At 43.3% G+C, this 18,289-nt stretch overlaps 1 protein-coding gene across 3 annotated transcripts in view; it reads right to left on the bottom strand.

Annotated features, from left to right (window-relative positions):
• Positions 1 to 73: 73 nt before the first annotated feature.
• Positions 74 to 18,289, bottom strand: part of SEC14L5 (SEC14 like lipid binding 5) — a 38,015-nt gene continuing 19,799 nt past the window's right edge. For all 3 annotated transcript variants that reach the window (XM_084295972.1, XM_084295970.1, XM_084295971.1), the window contains 12 exons: positions 16,469 to 16,597; positions 15,571 to 15,790; positions 13,669 to 13,781; positions 8,619 to 8,808; positions 7,881 to 7,969; positions 7,256 to 7,326; positions 6,310 to 6,481; positions 5,532 to 5,666; positions 5,005 to 5,142; positions 4,650 to 4,895; positions 4,047 to 4,225; positions 74 to 2,897 (listed from right to left, as the gene is read on the bottom strand). In XM_084295972.1, the coding sequence (XP_084152098.1) occupies positions 2,792 to 2,897; positions 4,047 to 4,225; positions 4,650 to 4,895; positions 5,005 to 5,142; positions 5,532 to 5,666; positions 6,310 to 6,481; positions 7,256 to 7,326; positions 7,881 to 7,969; positions 8,619 to 8,808; positions 13,669 to 13,781; positions 15,571 to 15,790; positions 16,469 to 16,597 (1,788 nt within the window). In that variant the 3' untranslated portion in view covers positions 74 to 2,791. The remainder of the gene's footprint in view (positions 2,898 to 4,046; positions 4,226 to 4,649; positions 4,896 to 5,004; positions 5,143 to 5,531; positions 5,667 to 6,309; positions 6,482 to 7,255; positions 7,327 to 7,880; positions 7,970 to 8,618; positions 8,809 to 13,668; positions 13,782 to 15,570; positions 15,791 to 16,468; positions 16,598 to 18,289) is intronic.

Below are 18,289 nucleotides of genomic sequence, written 5' to 3'. Positions count from 1 at the left end.
AAAGGACAAAAATCCATATTGGATTATTTTAATCTTTAGCTAAGTAAATTGGTAGGTGAAATAATCCAGGAAATTTTGCTTGAAATTGTCAATGGAGAGATCACAAACTGCTTCTCAAGCAGATTCGTGCAGCAATTTCCTGTGGGACAGGAGCAATACTACCAAATGAAAAGCTATTTCTTGTGTCCACAGAGCCTGCAGGAGGGAGCTCTCTGCAGGAGCAGCCCCTCATCTCTTCTTGGCTCATTCAGAGACCTGCCAGAATGCACCACGTTCTAGATGCCTCCCCAGCAAGTGCTAAGCACCTAAACCTTTCACTGGTGGGAGGAGAACAGCACATGCCATGTTTTAAAATTAAGAGAACCCAGTGCAATGGGAAAGATTCTTAATCAGAGGAAAACAGCGGAAACACTAGAAACAGGAACGTTACCACCATGGGACGTGACAAAATCAAGTAAGAACCAAGCCATAAAAAGATGAAATCCTGGAACAGCCCAGGGAAGGAAGGGCTGGGTTTCTTCATGCTGCTTTAGGAACCAGTTTGAAACTGCATTTCTAGCACCAGAAATTATTATTTCTGCAGGATTTTACATTAAGGATACACGCATGCATTTTAATTCCAGGACTCTTGATTTTCCAGAGCAAAGGTAGAACTTCTCCCTCTTTGTGTTAAACTACAAGTATGCTGAAATATCAAAAATTGGATCACCCGGGAGAAATGGTAAAGCCTACAGAACAACTGGGGAATTCCCTGCAACCAGAACTTTCCTAGGGCCTGCATAACTAAGTTACCTGTTCCACTTTCACACTGAGATGCAAGGTGGGGGACTAATTTCCTCAGTTCTGTTCCTTTAAAAAATAATAAAAAAAAAGCAGCTTACAGAGGTGCATCAACTTCATCTTTTGTTCCAGTTATTGAGGTGCTTTTCTCCTTTTTCAGTGCCTGGTGCTTCAAAATCAGCAATTAAATAAAGAAGCAGGATTAGAAGGAATTACTTTACATATATGTTCTCCTTACCTGCACACATTTATCAACCTCAATATAAGCTTGGTGAGAGGATTGTATTGAGTAGCATGGTCATGGATACTTGAATGGCTGTGCTGGCAAAGAAACTACACCTCCACTGCAAGTTGGGCTTCAATCCTGCCCCAGCCCCACAACCATCTGCACTGTTGCCCAGCTTTGGAACTGGACACACATTTAGTTCAGGCCAGCCTGAGCGATCCGTGCAGCGGTCACCTCCAGCTGGTAGGGATGGGGTCTCTGCACAGCACTGCTGGGTCCCAGAGCAGACATCGGTCTGCATCCCAAGTCCCACGTGTCTGCTAATTGCAAATGTCGCCTAAGTGCAACTCAGTATTTGACACCTTTTTTTTTTTTTTTCTGCCTAAACAAAAACACAACTTCTCTGCTACCCACCCCGATAAATCCACTGCCAGCACCTTTTCTGTATCTGTTCTCTAGCATAATCAGTGGAGATTTCTGACAAACACTGTAGTTTTGGCATGTCATGACTGTCATGAAGATGCACCATCTTCTCACAACTCGCAAATGTAATGCAATAATCACTTCTTAATCCTAGGAAACATCCATGTAGAGCCCCAAAAGCTTTGGACTCTAACTTGACCTTGCAGGAAAAGATGACACAGCCCTTATCCCTAGTGCGATGTATGATACAGCCCTTTACACAAGAATATCCGGCAGTCACAAAAATTAGAAGTAGAAAGATTCTTGGGAGTGAAGACAATCAGTAATTCCTTTCTAAAAGGGAGTTTGTCTCACTCAAAAAAGTGATTGGATTTAATAAATACTCACTTTTCAAATTATAAATAAGTTAAAAATTAACTTAAAATAAGCTAGTATTTGAATAAATATGTTTCAGTAAGTGCTTAAATACATACATGCTTTTCTTCTGAAGTTTTCAAGTTAGCTCACATTATAAAGACTTCTTTAATACTGCCATAAAACTTTGTGCCTTCAGGAAATAAAATATTGCTTTTCTTAGCCCTTTATAATTTGATTCAGTTCCCATCTACTCTGATGAGATGGGTCAGATCTACCTATTATTGCTTGTAAACCTGAGGAGGAAGGATAAATAGTCTATCTTTAAGAAAGATGCTGCTTACTTGAGGCAGGTTCTCTACCTATACTTTCTAGAAAACAGTTTTGATTTTTGTGTCTCAGTGGGTTAAAAAAATCCAACACATTTCCTAATAGCATCCTGTCAGATCGGAAGAGGTTTTAGGTTTGACCTGGAACTAGTTTCTAAAATATCCTATCTGTATTAAGGTATTTACAGTTTGCTTCAAGTCCCTGCACCTGAAATGCCCGCTTTACTTTCTGATGGGTAAGTGGTACCCTGGGCACCCAGAAAACTAGATTAATTTTGCTACACGTGAATAATCTAGTCCTACAGATCAATCAGATAAGGCAACATCAGTCTCCTCTACCACACACAGGAAAAGGACTGATTGGAAAGAGCCCTTTAGAGTTCAGTAATAACGTGGGTTCATGCAAACTGACATTCATCCAAAAACATGACCTATGAAAAAGACTACTGGAGAAGTAGGCATCTGATACAGAAGTACTACACCTGCCATGTGAGTGCTAAGTCTTTGTCGAGAACAGCTCCCAGAAGTCACTCGCTGTCCAGCAGCTGCTGCCTGTGATCACACGAACGACTGCCTCAAGGCTCAGCCCCTGCAGGCTCTTTGGTTTGGTGCACAGAGCAGCTCTGGGGCAGCCAGGAAGCCCTGAGTGGTTTTTCCTTGTGGCGTAGCCTTGTCCTTGCTATCTGGAAAGATGGGAGCTGCTCTGGGACTGGTTCGAAGATGTCGTGGCTCCACTCAGCTGGGAAAACCCGCTGTTGCAAGATTCCAGGCTTGACATGGATCCCCTGGGATGGGACAAAACAGATGTGCTTGTTAAGGCAGGCAGCTATTTCATGGATAACTTTATACGTCTGACAGGAGATCAACCTGCTCTTTATAACGCTTACAAAAGTATTTTATTTTGTCCCATCGTTTTCATTGTGGTCTCTAAGAATCTCAAGGTTCCTCTGTGTCACAAGGAAAAGTTATCACAGACATCTTTTTGCTAGCAAAAGGCATTATGACTTGCTTCTTGCAGTAAACACCAGAGTACAATGCATCTGGTCTCTCTGTAGGGCTGCACACACAGGTGCTGAGCAGAAAGGAAAATGAGAGAGCATTCCAAACACAGCACAGCCCAGTGAATGCAGCCACTGCAGCCAACCTGGGACCTCCAGCCTGCTAAGCATCAGAATCACAGCTCCAGCACCATTCAGTCTTAGTCTGCAGTCACAGCTGTGGTGAATTGAGGCTGTGTTGGCAGGATCTGAAAACTGTTTCCAATGCAGTTTATGCAGGTAGGGCAAGGAGGAGCAGGTTTGAGTGACTGGAGTCAGGAATTTTCTGCTACTCTGAGTCAACAGGGTCTGGCCAGGCCACATTCTCAAGGTGACCTGCTCATCTGCAAGCCTGGTCTACCTAGCCCTTCCTCCAGCTCCTAGGAAGGTACTTGTGAAGTATTCAAATTACTGGCTGATCTGAGAAGTACTCTTTGCATTAAAGGAGACTAGAGGCTACCCTGCAGAGGTTGATGTACACACTTATTGAGAAAGCACACTTCAAGTCACAACAGACATCTTTGTCAAATGCCAAATGAGATATGAATGACATAGTTAAGTTACTCAAAAAGTATCAAAAAGTTAATCAGCCAAGCACCTCCCTCACTTCAAGTAGCTGTAATCAAGAACTGAAGCACAAATTCTACTGGTGGAGATCCAGCCAGCAGCCAGACATCCAGCAAAGAGGAACCTGCTATAAAAGAAAAACCTTATTACCCACCGCACTAAAGGAGACTCTTTCCACGTAATACCACCAAGCTGGTGTCCATCTAACTTCTTATCAATGAAATATGCACCCTATAGAGGTCACTGGTATCTGCATGTTTAAAGTCACACTCAGTCCTCTCATACGGCTTCTCTATTGCAAGTTGTACAGTAACACACACGTAAACCTACCTGAAGTCCTTGGATGCAAGCACTTCATAGTAGTATATAAGCTTGCACTTATGACTGGAAACCTGCAGAGAGGCGAGAACATCATCCACTCGAGGGAGGCTAGTGCCGGAACAGGGCAGAGGACCATGCATTTTCCACTGGAGAATGTAAAAGCCGGGCCAACGAGTCACATGAGATCCCTGGAAGGAAAAGAGCACTCCCAAGTGATTACCAGGCATCTTATGAAATAACTGAATGACTTGACAAAAGTCAAAAGAAACTACTGAGCTGACTGCCTGGAGGAGCATACATCATTCAATTCATTTTACATACCTCAGCCACAGCTCTGTAATCCTAGGTGTGTTTTTTTCTTTTTCATTTTTAATGTTATCTTCAATTAGCTTTTTATGACAGCTTATGGAATCTCTTTCCAATGGCTCAGTCTAAACTAGAACCGCCGTAGCAGTCATTTTCACAGGGAATTCAGAGAATGATTACCACAGCAACTGCTTCCAAGCTAGACATGATTTCCCATCCCATCGATTCCTTCCCCTCCCCACCACCAGATCATTTTGGAGCATACTAGGATTGTAAGACCCATGCCAGGGCCCAAACACATCTGACCTGGATGCTCTCTCCTTCCCGACAAACCAGCGGAGATTCCATACGACTGTAATCCACGCCAAGGACCCACGTCTTATCAATGAGCTGCACGTTGTCCCCAGCAGTAGAGGTACTTGGTAACGTGGCTTCTTTATGACTTGTTTCAGGAGCTCGTTTGGAGTGGAAGAGGCTGAACACCACATCTCCCTTCAGGATGTCAAAGTCCCAAGTGATCACAGACTCCCCTTCCAAAATCTCTACGACTATCTAAAAAGGAAATACAACAAGCACGTAGTAAAACATCAGGCATTCAGATGGCAGTCAGCATCTTCCTACCCGCTCTACAAACACGCTTTTTCCCTACAAAGGTTTGTACCTCATGTGGAGCTCCTCTGAGGACGCTCGCAGAATGATAGATAGTTTCTGTCCATAACCGGATGTGATCTGCATTTTCTGTCTCTTCATCTGTTTGATAAAGTGACTTAGGAACGAGCCCACCTTCTGGAACAGTACACTAGGAGAGAGAGAGACACAAATAGGAGAGTTCATATTAATCCAGGGGTTAAAGTACTGAGTCAGCTGAACTCTTGCCAGCTGTTGGACACTGAGGATAGGCACCTTAACTTCGTATAAGGTTTCACAGTGGGGCTAAGTTTTACTTGAACTATGATCATTTCTCTAATCAGTCTTAGAGAAATTGAAAAACTTACCACTCACTTTACTGAAAAAGTTACCTGTACAATGGTTTGTGGTAACCAGAGCAGCGCTACCCCAACCAGAACAGAAATTCAAGAGTCTTTCAGAAGGAAGCAGGAGGCTGGTGGGGTGTGTGTGTAGGAAGAGGGGATTTGAGGGAGCTTGACCATTGCAGATTTCACCTGCACAACAGGAAGGAAAACTCACCATGCAGTCTCCTCCCAGGAAGTCTGGGATCACCTCTTTGTCCACATAATCTACCAGCCCTCCTGGACCCTGGTAGTTATTCCCACTGTAAATAAGGAACTTCTGCCTTGTGTTCTCATTGATAAAGGGACTGACCTGCAGTAAGTAGACAGAGGACATCACTGTCACCAAGTGAAGATAGAGGTAATGTTGAGATACAAACTAGAAGACTGGAAGGCCTCATCAGCAGGAACACAGGCCAGCAGCAGGGTGGAGCTCTGCAACTCTGAAGTGCTCTCCCAAAGTAAGGGATAACAAATAAAATGCTATATCCCCTGACATTTTCTGCTTCAGAAAAATAAGTTTGCAGTCATCACGTAACACACTAACCTCACAAGAAATTTATCAAGCACATTCTTACATTGCTATAACTGTCAGCAAGCACTAGGAAGAACCACATTCATTACTTTTCTCTTCAGTATCCTCCAACATAAGATTAAAAGAATCATCTTTTTCCATGAACATGAAAACCCACCCACCACAGGTTACCACTACTGCACCAGGATGAACAGTTTGGGTCCCAAGTCCTGCCCTGGTAGAATGACAACCATAGGATCAAATACACAGCCTGCTCTGTAGCAAAGCTGTGGCCTCTTCAGAAGATCAGGTACAAGCTGCTTGGAAGCTTGTACTTTTTTCACTCCCTAACCCTTTGAATAAGCAGAATTTACAATGACTGGATGATTGCTATTTGTATGTGTACAACTGCTTATGATCCTGCAGTCCAGATTTCACTCACCAGAGTCCAGAGTACAGGAAAGACCCTCGGTGCTCGCACTATGAGGAGTCTGCCCAGAGTTTCGGGGTAGTTGTCCTCTACAACCTCAATGATTCGAAGCAGGGCCTTAACTCCAGGCCGCCAGAGATGCCGCATATTTAGGCCTTCCAAGTCCACCAGACATGTCCAGGATCTAAAATAAACATGAAGAAAAAGACCGGTCAGAATCTTTCTTACACAGTGGCTGCTTAAGAGCCACAAAACTTTTCAGTAACATCGTGGCTTTAGCAAGATCTAAAGGCAGCTGAGATTTTTATTTATTTATTTATTTTTTTGAGATTTCCCTCATTGGCTAAATGAGGAAAGCAAGCAGTTCCAGTAAAGAGTAGATCTCTACTCAGGCAGCAGACAGCCTGTATCCAGTGAGCTTCCAAGTACACTGGATCCAAGAAAAAAAAGATAAAACAGATATTCAACCCTGAAGGTAAAAGCTATCAGTGTGGAAGAGAGTGAAGGTATACAGACACATTGCTAAAAAAAAAAATATTAAAAAGTATATTTTAAGGTTCTGGATTAAAATCACTACTACAGCAAGGTTAAATTCATCTGAAGGGGGACAGGAAAAAAACAAAACAAAACAAAACCAAAAAAAAAAAAAACAAAACAAAACAAAACACAAACACAAACAAACAAACAAACAACAAAAAAAAAAAAAAAAAAAAAAAAAAAAAAAAAAACAGAAGAAAGGAGCAATACTTGTTTTCAAATGAAGCTGTAGAATTTATCTGCATTTAAGTCTGCTATACAAGATACCCCAAAGCCCAAACAAGAACAGCCTGTAAGACATGCACAACACTGCTCTCTGCAGTTTAAACCTAAGAACATCATCTAAAACCTTCACAGAATCATCATCTTCACTACATTCATTCCAACTTGGTAAGAATACAAGAAAACTGACTATACTAACGTGATGGGGCGGCCAAATAAGTTGGTGTTTTCCTCACACCTCTTTTGTCCTTCCTCATTAATTGACAAAACCTGAAATTAAAGACAGTATAGACTGGGATTAGCCTGAATGTGACTGAGGAAGAAAGGAGAAACCCAAAAACCTGTAAAAATACGCACCCCAGAAATATACCAGTTTGAGAACTTGCAGTGTGCAAAACAGTAAGTCTCTATGTGTTTGGAAGAAAAAAAAAACAAAACTTCTTTACTGACAAGTTATGCTGGACATACAAGGTAGAGATGTTGACAATTTACAGTGAAGTATAAGAGCCTCAAGGTCAAATGTTATTAGCTAAGCTGCATGGAAAATGGTCATGGAAAGCTTACTGTTGAACTGCAAACTATCAGAGAACATCCTTCTGGCCCATTCGTATGATTATAAAAATTTCACTTCTGTATCCACAGGAAGACAGAGAAGCTAGGACATGCCAAAGACACTAAGCCAAAGGTATAACTTTGGTTTGCCAGCTACGAAACACGGTGATCACATGTATCAAGCAGGTAGATTGCTGCTGCACTACAGCAAGACTTCTAAACACCCCAAGAGAAATACAGTTCCTCAAGTGAGAAATTAATGTAGATCTTACATGTCGCAGCAGTGATTCTTCTCCCAGGGCTTTCACCAAACCCTTTGTGTCCATCTGGCCAAGCCGAAGAATGTAAAGTGGTCGTCCATCTTCAAAACAAACATAAGGGTTTAAAAACAATAACTGAACTTGAAATGCCCAGAGATGTAAAAGTCTTTAGTGCATGCAGGAAAGCAGTATGCAGGTGATTATCCTAACATGCCTGTTGTGAGCATGTGTGTCATGTCCCTGTGAGAGAAACTGTTTAATGGGCTGCTAGGACCATTGACTAGGCAGAGAGTGTCCCGAGTGATAAGACACTGTTTTTGGTTTTGGTCATTGGTATTCTCAATTTAGTGAGGCCAAAGAGCAACACAGCCAGACTGTCTAGAGCTAGAATCTGCCCTCACATCAAGCACAGGAGGAGAAGCTTCCACTGCAGACAGAGCCATGTAGTCTCCCAGGCTGTCACTCTAGTACCTTTTACAAATGCCACATTAAATATTTCAACAGGATAAAAATCACATCCAAAATGCCATCCTATCAAGAATATGCTGCTTTGCACTAGTTCTAGTCTGCCTGATTTGCGCACAGAAAATAAGGTAACTACAGCAATAGAGAATGGCTTTTTACAGATGTTACAACTCCTTTGTTAATGTTTAAAGCATCAATACAATCTTCTCCAAAAACAGACAGGTTACTTATAAGGTCTCATAATGCAGCCACACTATAGAATCAGTGTAAGTGGTAGCTTCAAACCTCTGTCTTGATAATGCCATCCTCCAGTGTAGTATTCATCTAGGAGGGCCGGGGGCCTCCAGGACTGTAGGATGTAATCCACCTGGTATTGCTTTCTCCAGGACAGCGACTGACAGAGCATTTCTCGAGCTTTGTCAATGTTGAAGTCACGAGCCCGTAGAAATCGAAGGATATGCTCATCTTTGGGGATCTGAGAGAAAAGAGAAATTGTAAGGATCAGGACTTGTACCACTGCTCCATGAAGCCTGCAGAGCACACACCAGTTTTAAGACAAAGATCAAACATACTTTCCTTCTCCCTCCCTAATCCAACCCAATGCAGCAGATAGTGATAGGAGCATGAAAGCAGTAACTAATTCATAGAATCATAGAATTCACGTCCCTTTGAGAGAGATGGGCTTATTAATTTATCAGAGCATTGCACATGCACACACACAGCCTGTGAGAATCCCCTGCATTAAGCAAGCTGATGGCCAGAAGCCCCAGCAAACTCCGGGCTGGCTAAAGTTTCCCTCAGCTACCTGTCCACAAGGACAAACAAAACACTGAATGGAAGTAATACAGCTGCAAGCTTACCTTCCTGTGGGGCAAATTAGCAAAGGGCGAAAAGCATTTGTAGGTAACACATTAACCAAATTAAGCACGTGCTGTTTGGAGGTGGGTCACCACTGTACAGTCTTCTAGTGATCACCCACTAGCACCACATTTGAGGCCTCTCCTCTGCCTTGCTGCTGGTGTTGTTTGAACAGAAAAGCTTTTGACTCCTTCCACAGGCTCACCCCATCCCGTTTCACTAACTCTTACCAAAAGAAACAAATCACTCAAAGTCACAATATACCCCCTCCCAGTTACTCATCCCAACACATTCGGTCAGTAATTCTAGCACCACAGGCACAAAACCCTTCCCAAACCACAGCTGCAGAATGGATTACTCCAACCTCCTTCCAAATCCCTTATCCTTTTCCCTTAGCTGAAAACCAAAAGGAAACCAGGCGGTACCACTAGGTAGCAGGCAGTATAACAATAATTAACGGATCTCAGAAAATTGCCAAATCTGACTAAAAGCTTGTCAGGTGTGAAAACAGATGGATTCTAGTTGCATGTACTGTTGATTTCTCTTCTCAGTCCCTTCACCCCAACTCCCCCAAAAGTATTTGGCCTCATTTGCTACATCAAGTTTCCATTAAAAATTTAAGTTCTGTAGGGCTAGAATAGTCTCCGGAGCGTCTGTACCGTGCTTAGCACAATGCCAGCCATCTGAGCCCTGCTGTAACACAAAAAAGCGTGCGTTCAGGAGTCAAAGCTCTTTTGTTTGCTCACTGACAGGCTCATGAAAACAGAGAGCAAAGAAGAAAGCAAAGCTGCCAGCAGCGTTTCACAGGCTGATATGAAGCTGCAAGGGTTACTACGAACTGATTCTGTATAAAGGTGGGTAGAGCTCAGGCAGCCTAGAGCCAAGCCTAGAAGAGGAGATGGGAGCTCAGCAGTGGACTTGTCAGTACTAGGTCGGAGGTTGGACTAGGCAATCTTAGTGGTCTTTTCCAATTTGAATGATTCTATGGTGAATGCTGTTCAGCACAATGCTCTATTTCAAACACTTTGCAAAACTGCGTTTGTATGTCATTGAGAGAAAAGGGGCATCTTTTCCAAATAGGATCTCAGATGTATTTAGAAGAACATCCCCCAAATTTTCTGCATCATCGTAAAATTAAAGACAGCAGAATTTTCCTTGGATAATTGACATTTGCATTTCTGCTGTTCAGAGAAAGCCATTACTCACAAGACAACAGACAAAAAAACCTTCTGTAACAGTCCTGCAAATCCTATAAGAGGAAGGAGAAGGGTTGGCAGTTACACAGGTTTCTTACTTTCAGTGGTTTTCAAACCCAGTCTGCACATAACTACAGGTAAGAGGCAAATTCAGCACTTATGGAACAGAGGTAGGGATCTCTGAGGGGACTTAGCCTACTCATGATAGAATTAGTCTCTTAATTATCTTTGGCCAACCAAAGCAGCAACTCCCACCTGCAAGAAAACAAAGTTTTAATTTCAGCCTTTTGTTTTACTTACTAGCAAATTTATACATACTGATCCATATGGCACAAAGCTATTCATTAATAGCTTTAAGTAACTGCATTTTTAACACTATTTGAAGATTGTGTCTTCAAATATTCAGTTTTTTTTTTTTTTTAGAGCAATGATAAATCTGATTATGGGAAGGGACAAGGATCCAGATAGTGAAATAAAAAGATAGAAGAGGACAAAAATAAGAATAGACAGCTTCCAAGAAACAGGAGATCTACAAATACTTTTTGATAGAGCAGTAAGAAAATCTCTGCTCCAAATTAAAAAAAACAGGATGTCACAGCATGATAACAGCCTCTCCAGAGAAACTGCAAATGATGTAGGACGAGCTCCTGATTCTGTATTATTCTAACAGGCAATCTTTGATTTAAGAGAAGCACACAGGTGAGCAGGAAGGGGGTTTAAGAAAAAGCATAAATAGCCAGCAGGATCCTTCCCACTTGTTCAAGACCTCGTGGGGAACAAAGCCTACACAAAGGGTACAAGGCAGCCGCCGGCTGTCACAAAGAGCACTCAGCAATCAGCTGTACCTTGCTGAGGTACCGAACTCAACAAGCAGCTGTCAGGAGGAACAAGAGCTTGTGCAGTTCATGGAGCTCCAAGCTCCCCGAGAGGCTATTGTTTCACTTTACTCATGTGCTGTCGCTTTACCTTTTCCAGCTTCCATTCCTCAGCCTCTAAGAGGGGAAAAAAACACCCACAGAACAGAACAGGCAAACATTTAGAACATGCTTTGTCCATTTGAAACCGAGACCCTTTTAGATCACAGGCATGGATAAAGTCTCACAGTTGCTCTCATCTACGGCTCATTTTCAGCTGGATACCCAATAGCTGAGATATCTCCTACCAATCACACAGAAGTCCATGCTGTTTTACTAGACAGGCCACTGTAGACCTGAAAAAAACGTGTCCTATATTTCAGAGCACAGCTATGCCTGGGGATCCCTGCCCTTTGTTTTGTGTCTGCTTGTTGCCAATTCCCTTTCATCTGACAGCAGGTTGAATTGGGGGGAGACACAGATCACAACCAATATTTAGTGGAGCAGTAGTTAATTAAATTTGTTATTAGCAGATGATAATTCACACAGATCACTCACACACTCGCAGTTACCTGGCTGGTTGGGACACCAACCCCAGCTGTTTACTGAGAGGCAGAGCATCCTATCAATGTGCTACCAACTTGCAGGTAGGTGTTCAGACAGTCCCTTAAGGGGTCCTTTGTTCTACTGTGTGTGTATATACACACATACATATCTATACATTCATTCCCATAGTCTTTGATGATATCAACCACCAGTCTCCTGGACATGGCCCAAGTTATACAACCTGCTGTTGATGCTGCCATATACCAGCGGCCTTAGATTTGACAGGTGCTTGCTGTTCTGAATGTATCAGCTCTCACAGACTGAACAGCATTGCTAGTCCATGGAGACTTTCAGATACTCAGACTTTCACACTACCTCAACTGTTCTTCTTTTCTGTCTTTTGGTTAAACTGTTTTTCCATTCACAGGTACCAACAAAACCCATAAGCACGCTCACACAAAGGGATTTTGTGGCACACTGGATTCAACAATTTTTTTTATTTTCTACGTGGGTGAGAGACAGGAGTCTTTTCAAAAGAAAACAGGGCCTTAATATCATGCTTAAATTCCCCATACTCAGATGAAATATGCTCTCTTTGCTTTGAGAAAGACACAGCAAAGCATTCAGAAGTGCTGGCAAAGCTCCTTGTAAACAATTGCTTCTCTTGGAAAGGCCAATTTGAAAAAATAAAGTCTTCCAAAGCCCATAAATGCAGAGTGGCACCTAACCCATTCTGTGTGACTGACTGAGTAGTTATCCTTTAGGCCAGGAAGCTATTACTACTGAAATCTCATCTAGCTGTACTCCATTTTTAAGGGGGATCACTTGCTCCAACTATCTTTTTCCTGTTTTCCCCTTTTCCTATGGGCTCATTATCTACTCTGCCCACCCAATTACTCTGTTGCTATTCTTGGTCCTTTCTTCCTTACCACACTCTCTGCATCAGTAAAATCTGTGGTTACACCCCTCTAAAGACATTCAAGCTGCTCTGGGTTTTTTCTCAGCCACATGCCCCTTATTGTCTTGCCCAATACAGGGACCCCCTTTTGATTGAGAGGAGCCCAAGCAGCTGCTGAACATTACAGCTGCAGCAGAGATGCATCTACCCTACAACAGCCATGCTGCTTTTTTCAGGTAAAAACAAGTTTTCACCTATACTAGGTGGCCAATTCTAGCTGTACACACCTCAATCCAGTGACCTCAGCTCCTCTATTTTAGAGGCTTACACAACATACCTCACACCACAAGGTGAGATGGTCTCTGCGTCCTGAATTCCATGTGGTTTTGAAATCGTACATTTTGATAGAGGAGATTAAAACAAGATCAGAACGAATTCTGCTCAGAAGAATTCAGCCCCTGGCTGTACAAGCTGACACAACCTGCCTGACACAACACGCAGAGCAGACTGCTGACACGCAGTAACAGAGCTAGGTGTTACCAACTGCCTCACTGATCAGCATCTGAAGACGAAGGGAGAGGGGCTGCACGATCAGCACAGCTAGCCACATCTCCCACCCCACCCTGCAGGGCCTGGGGATGCAGTGCACCCACACCGGCCGGTCTGGACAACCAAGCCCTGATCAGTGCCTACTCAAATACTCAGCTGAGCCACCGTGCTCTGATACCACAGTGCAGCCTGTGCAGTACTGACAGCACTGCAGCTGTACAGCTGTAGTTCATGATGCTGCTGGATCCTGCTGCGAGATCACACAGGCTGTTCTCCACCCCATGCCTTTTACTCAACCTTGCCAAAACAGTCAAGTCTCAACACACAGATTATCCATGACCCTGAGTTTTACTGTAGGCCTTGAAGGCAAAACAAGCTATAAGAACAACTGCATTCAGGCTTCCGAAGGGGTGCTCTCTGCTCTATCCACCCACCTTGCCTTTGTGCGTTTCTTGAAGCCACTGACGAAGACGGATCAAGCAACTCTCTTGCATTGGAGTCAGCTGGCCCAGATATCGCTCAATGTAATCAGCATCCAATTTGTCAGCTGGAGAAAGAAAAAAGAGCAATTCAGAGGAGACTTGGCATAGCCAAAAAGGAGATAGGCAGTTATTTCTACACATCAGGTTGCTTATGACTTGCACCGGAAAAGCACGAATGCCCTCATTTTAGCTGCCTGAGGGAAGCAAGCAAGCGAGTCTCATGGTGATTAGGGCATAAGGACACAGATGGTGTGTGAGGAATCAAAGCCAGATCGCTCCACTTGTCTCTCAGAACACTGATTTCATTCAACCCTGACTACTCCAGCAGGAGCTTTTAAAGAAATATTGTGAGCTCTGGCACTCATCTCATTAAACACTCCAAGGCCTGGGTACTTAAATCCCCTCATGTCCTAAAGATCTCACTCACAATTTCAGTGACAAGAGGCTAAAAGGCAGCTATCTGAAAATTGAAATGTTATTCTGCTTATGGACACCAGAGGGAAAGGGAGAATAATATTAACATTTCCAACAGCAAGGGTGGTTTTTGGCATGAGGATGCCCAGTGCGTACCAGTAGCTCAAGGTTCCTCCAGCTCAGAGAGACAAAGGACAAGGGCTTTGAGCCTGCCAGCATTGAGAGATAGCCACAGATGTGCTGTCCAAGGCTTATAAGTGCAGATAAGGCTTGTATGTGCAGATGCCAGGAAGGACAAGATGGCACCCAAAAGGGAGCAGCACAGGCCAGTGGCTGTGCTGGAGGCATGCAAGCACATGAGAAGGGCTGGGAGGAGGACCTCTGAGCTAGCTCTGCCTCATGCAGGATTTTTTGGTTTTGTTCTTTTTTTTCAGCAGATACCATTACGTGCAGAATAAGGACTGGACACCCACAGGATACGCTGCTTCTGACTGATAATACAGAAATTATACTTGGTAAGCACTACACACCCCCACAGAATCCACAGAGCTAGCAAGCTGAGGAGCAGACGCAGGGAAGTATATTCAAGTTCGAGAAGTGATTAAAGCAGAAATAGAGCTACGTTCCTCTTCTGCTAGACAGGATCTGCCACTCTTAGATTAACTTTAATCTCAAAGCACAGAAGCATTTCTCGGACTCAGCTTCCCTATGGATTTGTATCCTGTTTACAGAGGAATTCCAATAGAGAGAAGTCACAAGAGAAGGCCCAGTGAGACTAGAGCCCTGGAAGGTTCCAAATGCCAAGCTTTTTCTCTGAGTTACCTTCAGCTGAAGAAGCGCTGTCTGCTTCTGAGAAATAACAACTATTTCCAATATCACCAATCTGAATCAAAAGGCTCTCCTTTTTCTGTCAGAGAAGAACCTTTAGTTTAGAAGATATCTTTTTGTGTGCTGATTTGGTGATAAAGTTTGTTTCAGACATTTTGGGTGAGAAATGAGTTAGGCAATATCATTCCATGCATTTGTCTTGGATTAATATGGGGAGAAAAACAACAAAACCAACCCTCAAAAACATTCATTTTGAAACAGCCAAAGTATTTAACTACGAAGTCACTTACACTGTACTCATGACACCTTTAAATTTCTCCAATTTAAAGTATAAAATGTTTTCAAGATCAGACCAAGCTGATTTTTTTTCTGAACTCAAAAAATACCCGTACTGCCTATACAGTTTTTCTTGGCTTTTCAGTCTGGGAGGGGAAAAAAAAAAACAACTCAATTGTTTGTTATTTTCTTGAAGAAAGAAAATAATTTTCTCTCCTCCCCACCAGCAACCCAGAAGAAAAGTCTCATGCCAAGAAAATAAAAATAAACTCATTAGTCAGTGATGCTCGAGGCATTTAGATCGCCAGCAGCTGCTACTGCCAGGACACTGCATACCATCGGGGCTGACAGCCTCTGCTGGAGGGCAGGAGCTGCCAGTTTGCTCTTTGGTAGTTCCCCGAGCTCCAGTCTCAATGGGCACAGCATCGGCATCGTGTCCAACTGCTGGTGCTTGCTCAGCCGCCTGTCCACACACAGCAGGAGGTGTCCAGCGGGGGATGAATGTGATCCCTTGGGAGATCAGCTCCTTCAGGTAATGTTCAATCACTTCCTTGCCCTGAAAGGGGAAAAGCTCACATTAGGAAAAATGCCCCATCTCCTCGAAACCAGCAAGGTGCAGCAGGGTCTTCCTCAGGCTAGATGACTAATGGTGGTAAACAGAACGGAAAGAGTCGTCTCCTCCCACCTGCATGAACCTGTTGGAGAAATTTCAGAATGAAAGTACTGTACAAACAGTGAATTACAGCACTGGCCAGGTGCATTGCAATGCAGTGGATGCAACCACCTTTATGACATTTTTATCCTGTTTTCCTACTACCTATCAGCCAGCCACACTACTCCTCTGCAGCCCAGGGGAAACAGCCACCAAAAAAAAGTACCTCTCCCACAAGAGGCTGGAGAGGCAGCGTGCTGACTTTTACCCAGAACTTTCTCTTCCTGCATGAGAACAGTGTCCTCAGTGTCTGAGGAGCCTGGCACCACAGCATCCACTGCAATCCTCCTCTGGCACAGCCTGCTCCTTCTCCTGCACAGAAACATTTCAGTGAACAGATTGTTTTTGCTCACCACACACTGTTTTTTTCTTTGTTTGTTCTACTGAGCAATTTCTGAGACATAAGCGAGGATATAAAACTCCAGCAGGTCTATTTTACAGAAAAGAAAACTGAGGCACACAGAGCAGGCTTTTTTTTTTTTTTTTTTTTTTTTAAATAGCACAAAGGGAAGCTGGTCTTACCCGCTTGATGTTTGAAGTGTACTGTTTCATGGCAATTTTTTCCACTGTGCTTTCAAAGCCAAAAAATGACTTGATGTCGAGAGATGCAGACTGTTCAAAGCAAGTCCACTCTTCATTCTCAGGGTGAACCTAAGCCCAAAGACATACGCAGGGTTGGATGGCAGCAGGTACCTCACATTATGGCAGGGCCATTGCCCTAGTAATGAATAAGCTGTTTAATCTCCAGAGCTATGGAGGGAAGGGTCAAAAGAATCTTCCTACAGGGCACTGACAGACCCACATCTAACAGTCTGACTAATTCTTCCAGTGTAACAGAAACGGGTCATGAACTGGACTTGTGAACTTTTGTGCTTAGAGAAGTGGTCTTCACACACACAAGGAAAACAAGCTTAAAACCCAGCACACCTGAACAGTAACATTACCAGCAGAAGCTCTACTAAAACAGCTATATATATAAAAATATATATTTTTTTCTGGTTTTGGACTGGGAACTCAGCCACTGAAAGTCAGTTTTACTCCCCAAAACACACACGGCAGACTTGGGAGTTCCACTGTCGGTTCAATGTTCCCCTTCCCCTGGGTTCCCCTTCCATATGGTTACAATCTACAAAATTGTAGACTTCTAAACTTAACTCTTTTCTGAGGGGCCCTCTTCTCTGTAGGTGCTGCTGTTCACAAACTGGCACGAAAAAAAATCCAGTCCACTCTTAAATATACAGTGAGCTCTATAAAGGACAAATCCTCCAGGGAAAAATACTAAGCAGCTGCAAGAGAAGGATCAAATTTCTACAAGTTGCCTGAGAGAGCATTGCAGAAAAGGAAAGATGAGAATAAACCTGCTTCCGGTGCATTCTGGCAGGGAAAAGGGAACTGGTAAAAATAGAGCAGAGAACCATCTTGAGGATGCAGACAGCTAGCTCCTGCTCTGTTCCAGGAAAGCACTCCCCTCAAAGCCCAGCTGTTAACGTTTCCTTCCGAGGGACTCAAACCGGAGGCAACACAGCCAAAATCAGCAAGTGTGAGTGTCTGAGCAATTCCTGAGTTGACCTGGCATTGATTCAGAACTGTCAGTGCCTTCCACAATGATGGAAGTTTGATTTCCTATCATTTTTGGGAAGCCCCATGTAGCCACCAACTGATCTATGGCTCAGGACCTTTCCCCCCACCCAAAATGGGAATAACTTCTAAATTATTTGCCTTGCTTGAAACAGAAGCTACTTACAAGTTTTGCTTACTCCCAAGAAGCTGAGCTGTTATCCAGTTGCCAAGAGGGCAGGTAAGTAACAGGATCTGGACTTTTGTTTAGGGAACAAAAACCACTATCTGATTGCTTCCAGAAACAGGTGAAGCTATTTAATGGTGACTGATCCCTAATAGCACAATTAGGATGAAATGACACACTGTTGCTGAAGATACCGCCATAAAGCAAGACATCCCAGGCCACAAATAACACTCAAGACCTTTCCCCAGATATTTAGGGCAAGAAGATCATGATAAGATGCTAAAACTTTGACTTACTTGCTGGCAAGAAGTTAATTACCAGACTTCTCTGGCAATTTAGGTTTCCTCTTAAACATCCAGATCTAAATATATGTCCCAGCTCCAGAAAATTTTTAGCAACCTGAATTTCAAGCTGAAAAACTCAGGGAACACTGTCAATTCTGAAGCACCAGCCATCTTTTCTACTCTCACTCTAGGGCTTAACACTCCAATCACAGAGTCAGTCAATTTTAGGAAGTTTCTCAAGCCCCACAAAAGCACTGGAAGAGGCTCTCTAAAACCTAGTGGCCTTACAGTATCTAACTGTTGTGTTGCAGTCCA

This window comes from Netta rufina (assembly GCF_964035555.1).
Source record: "Netta rufina genome assembly, chromosome: 15".
NCBI lineage: Eukaryota > Metazoa > Chordata > Aves > Anseriformes > Anatidae > Netta > Netta rufina.
This window is presented reverse-complemented; position numbering and strand designations above follow the sequence as displayed.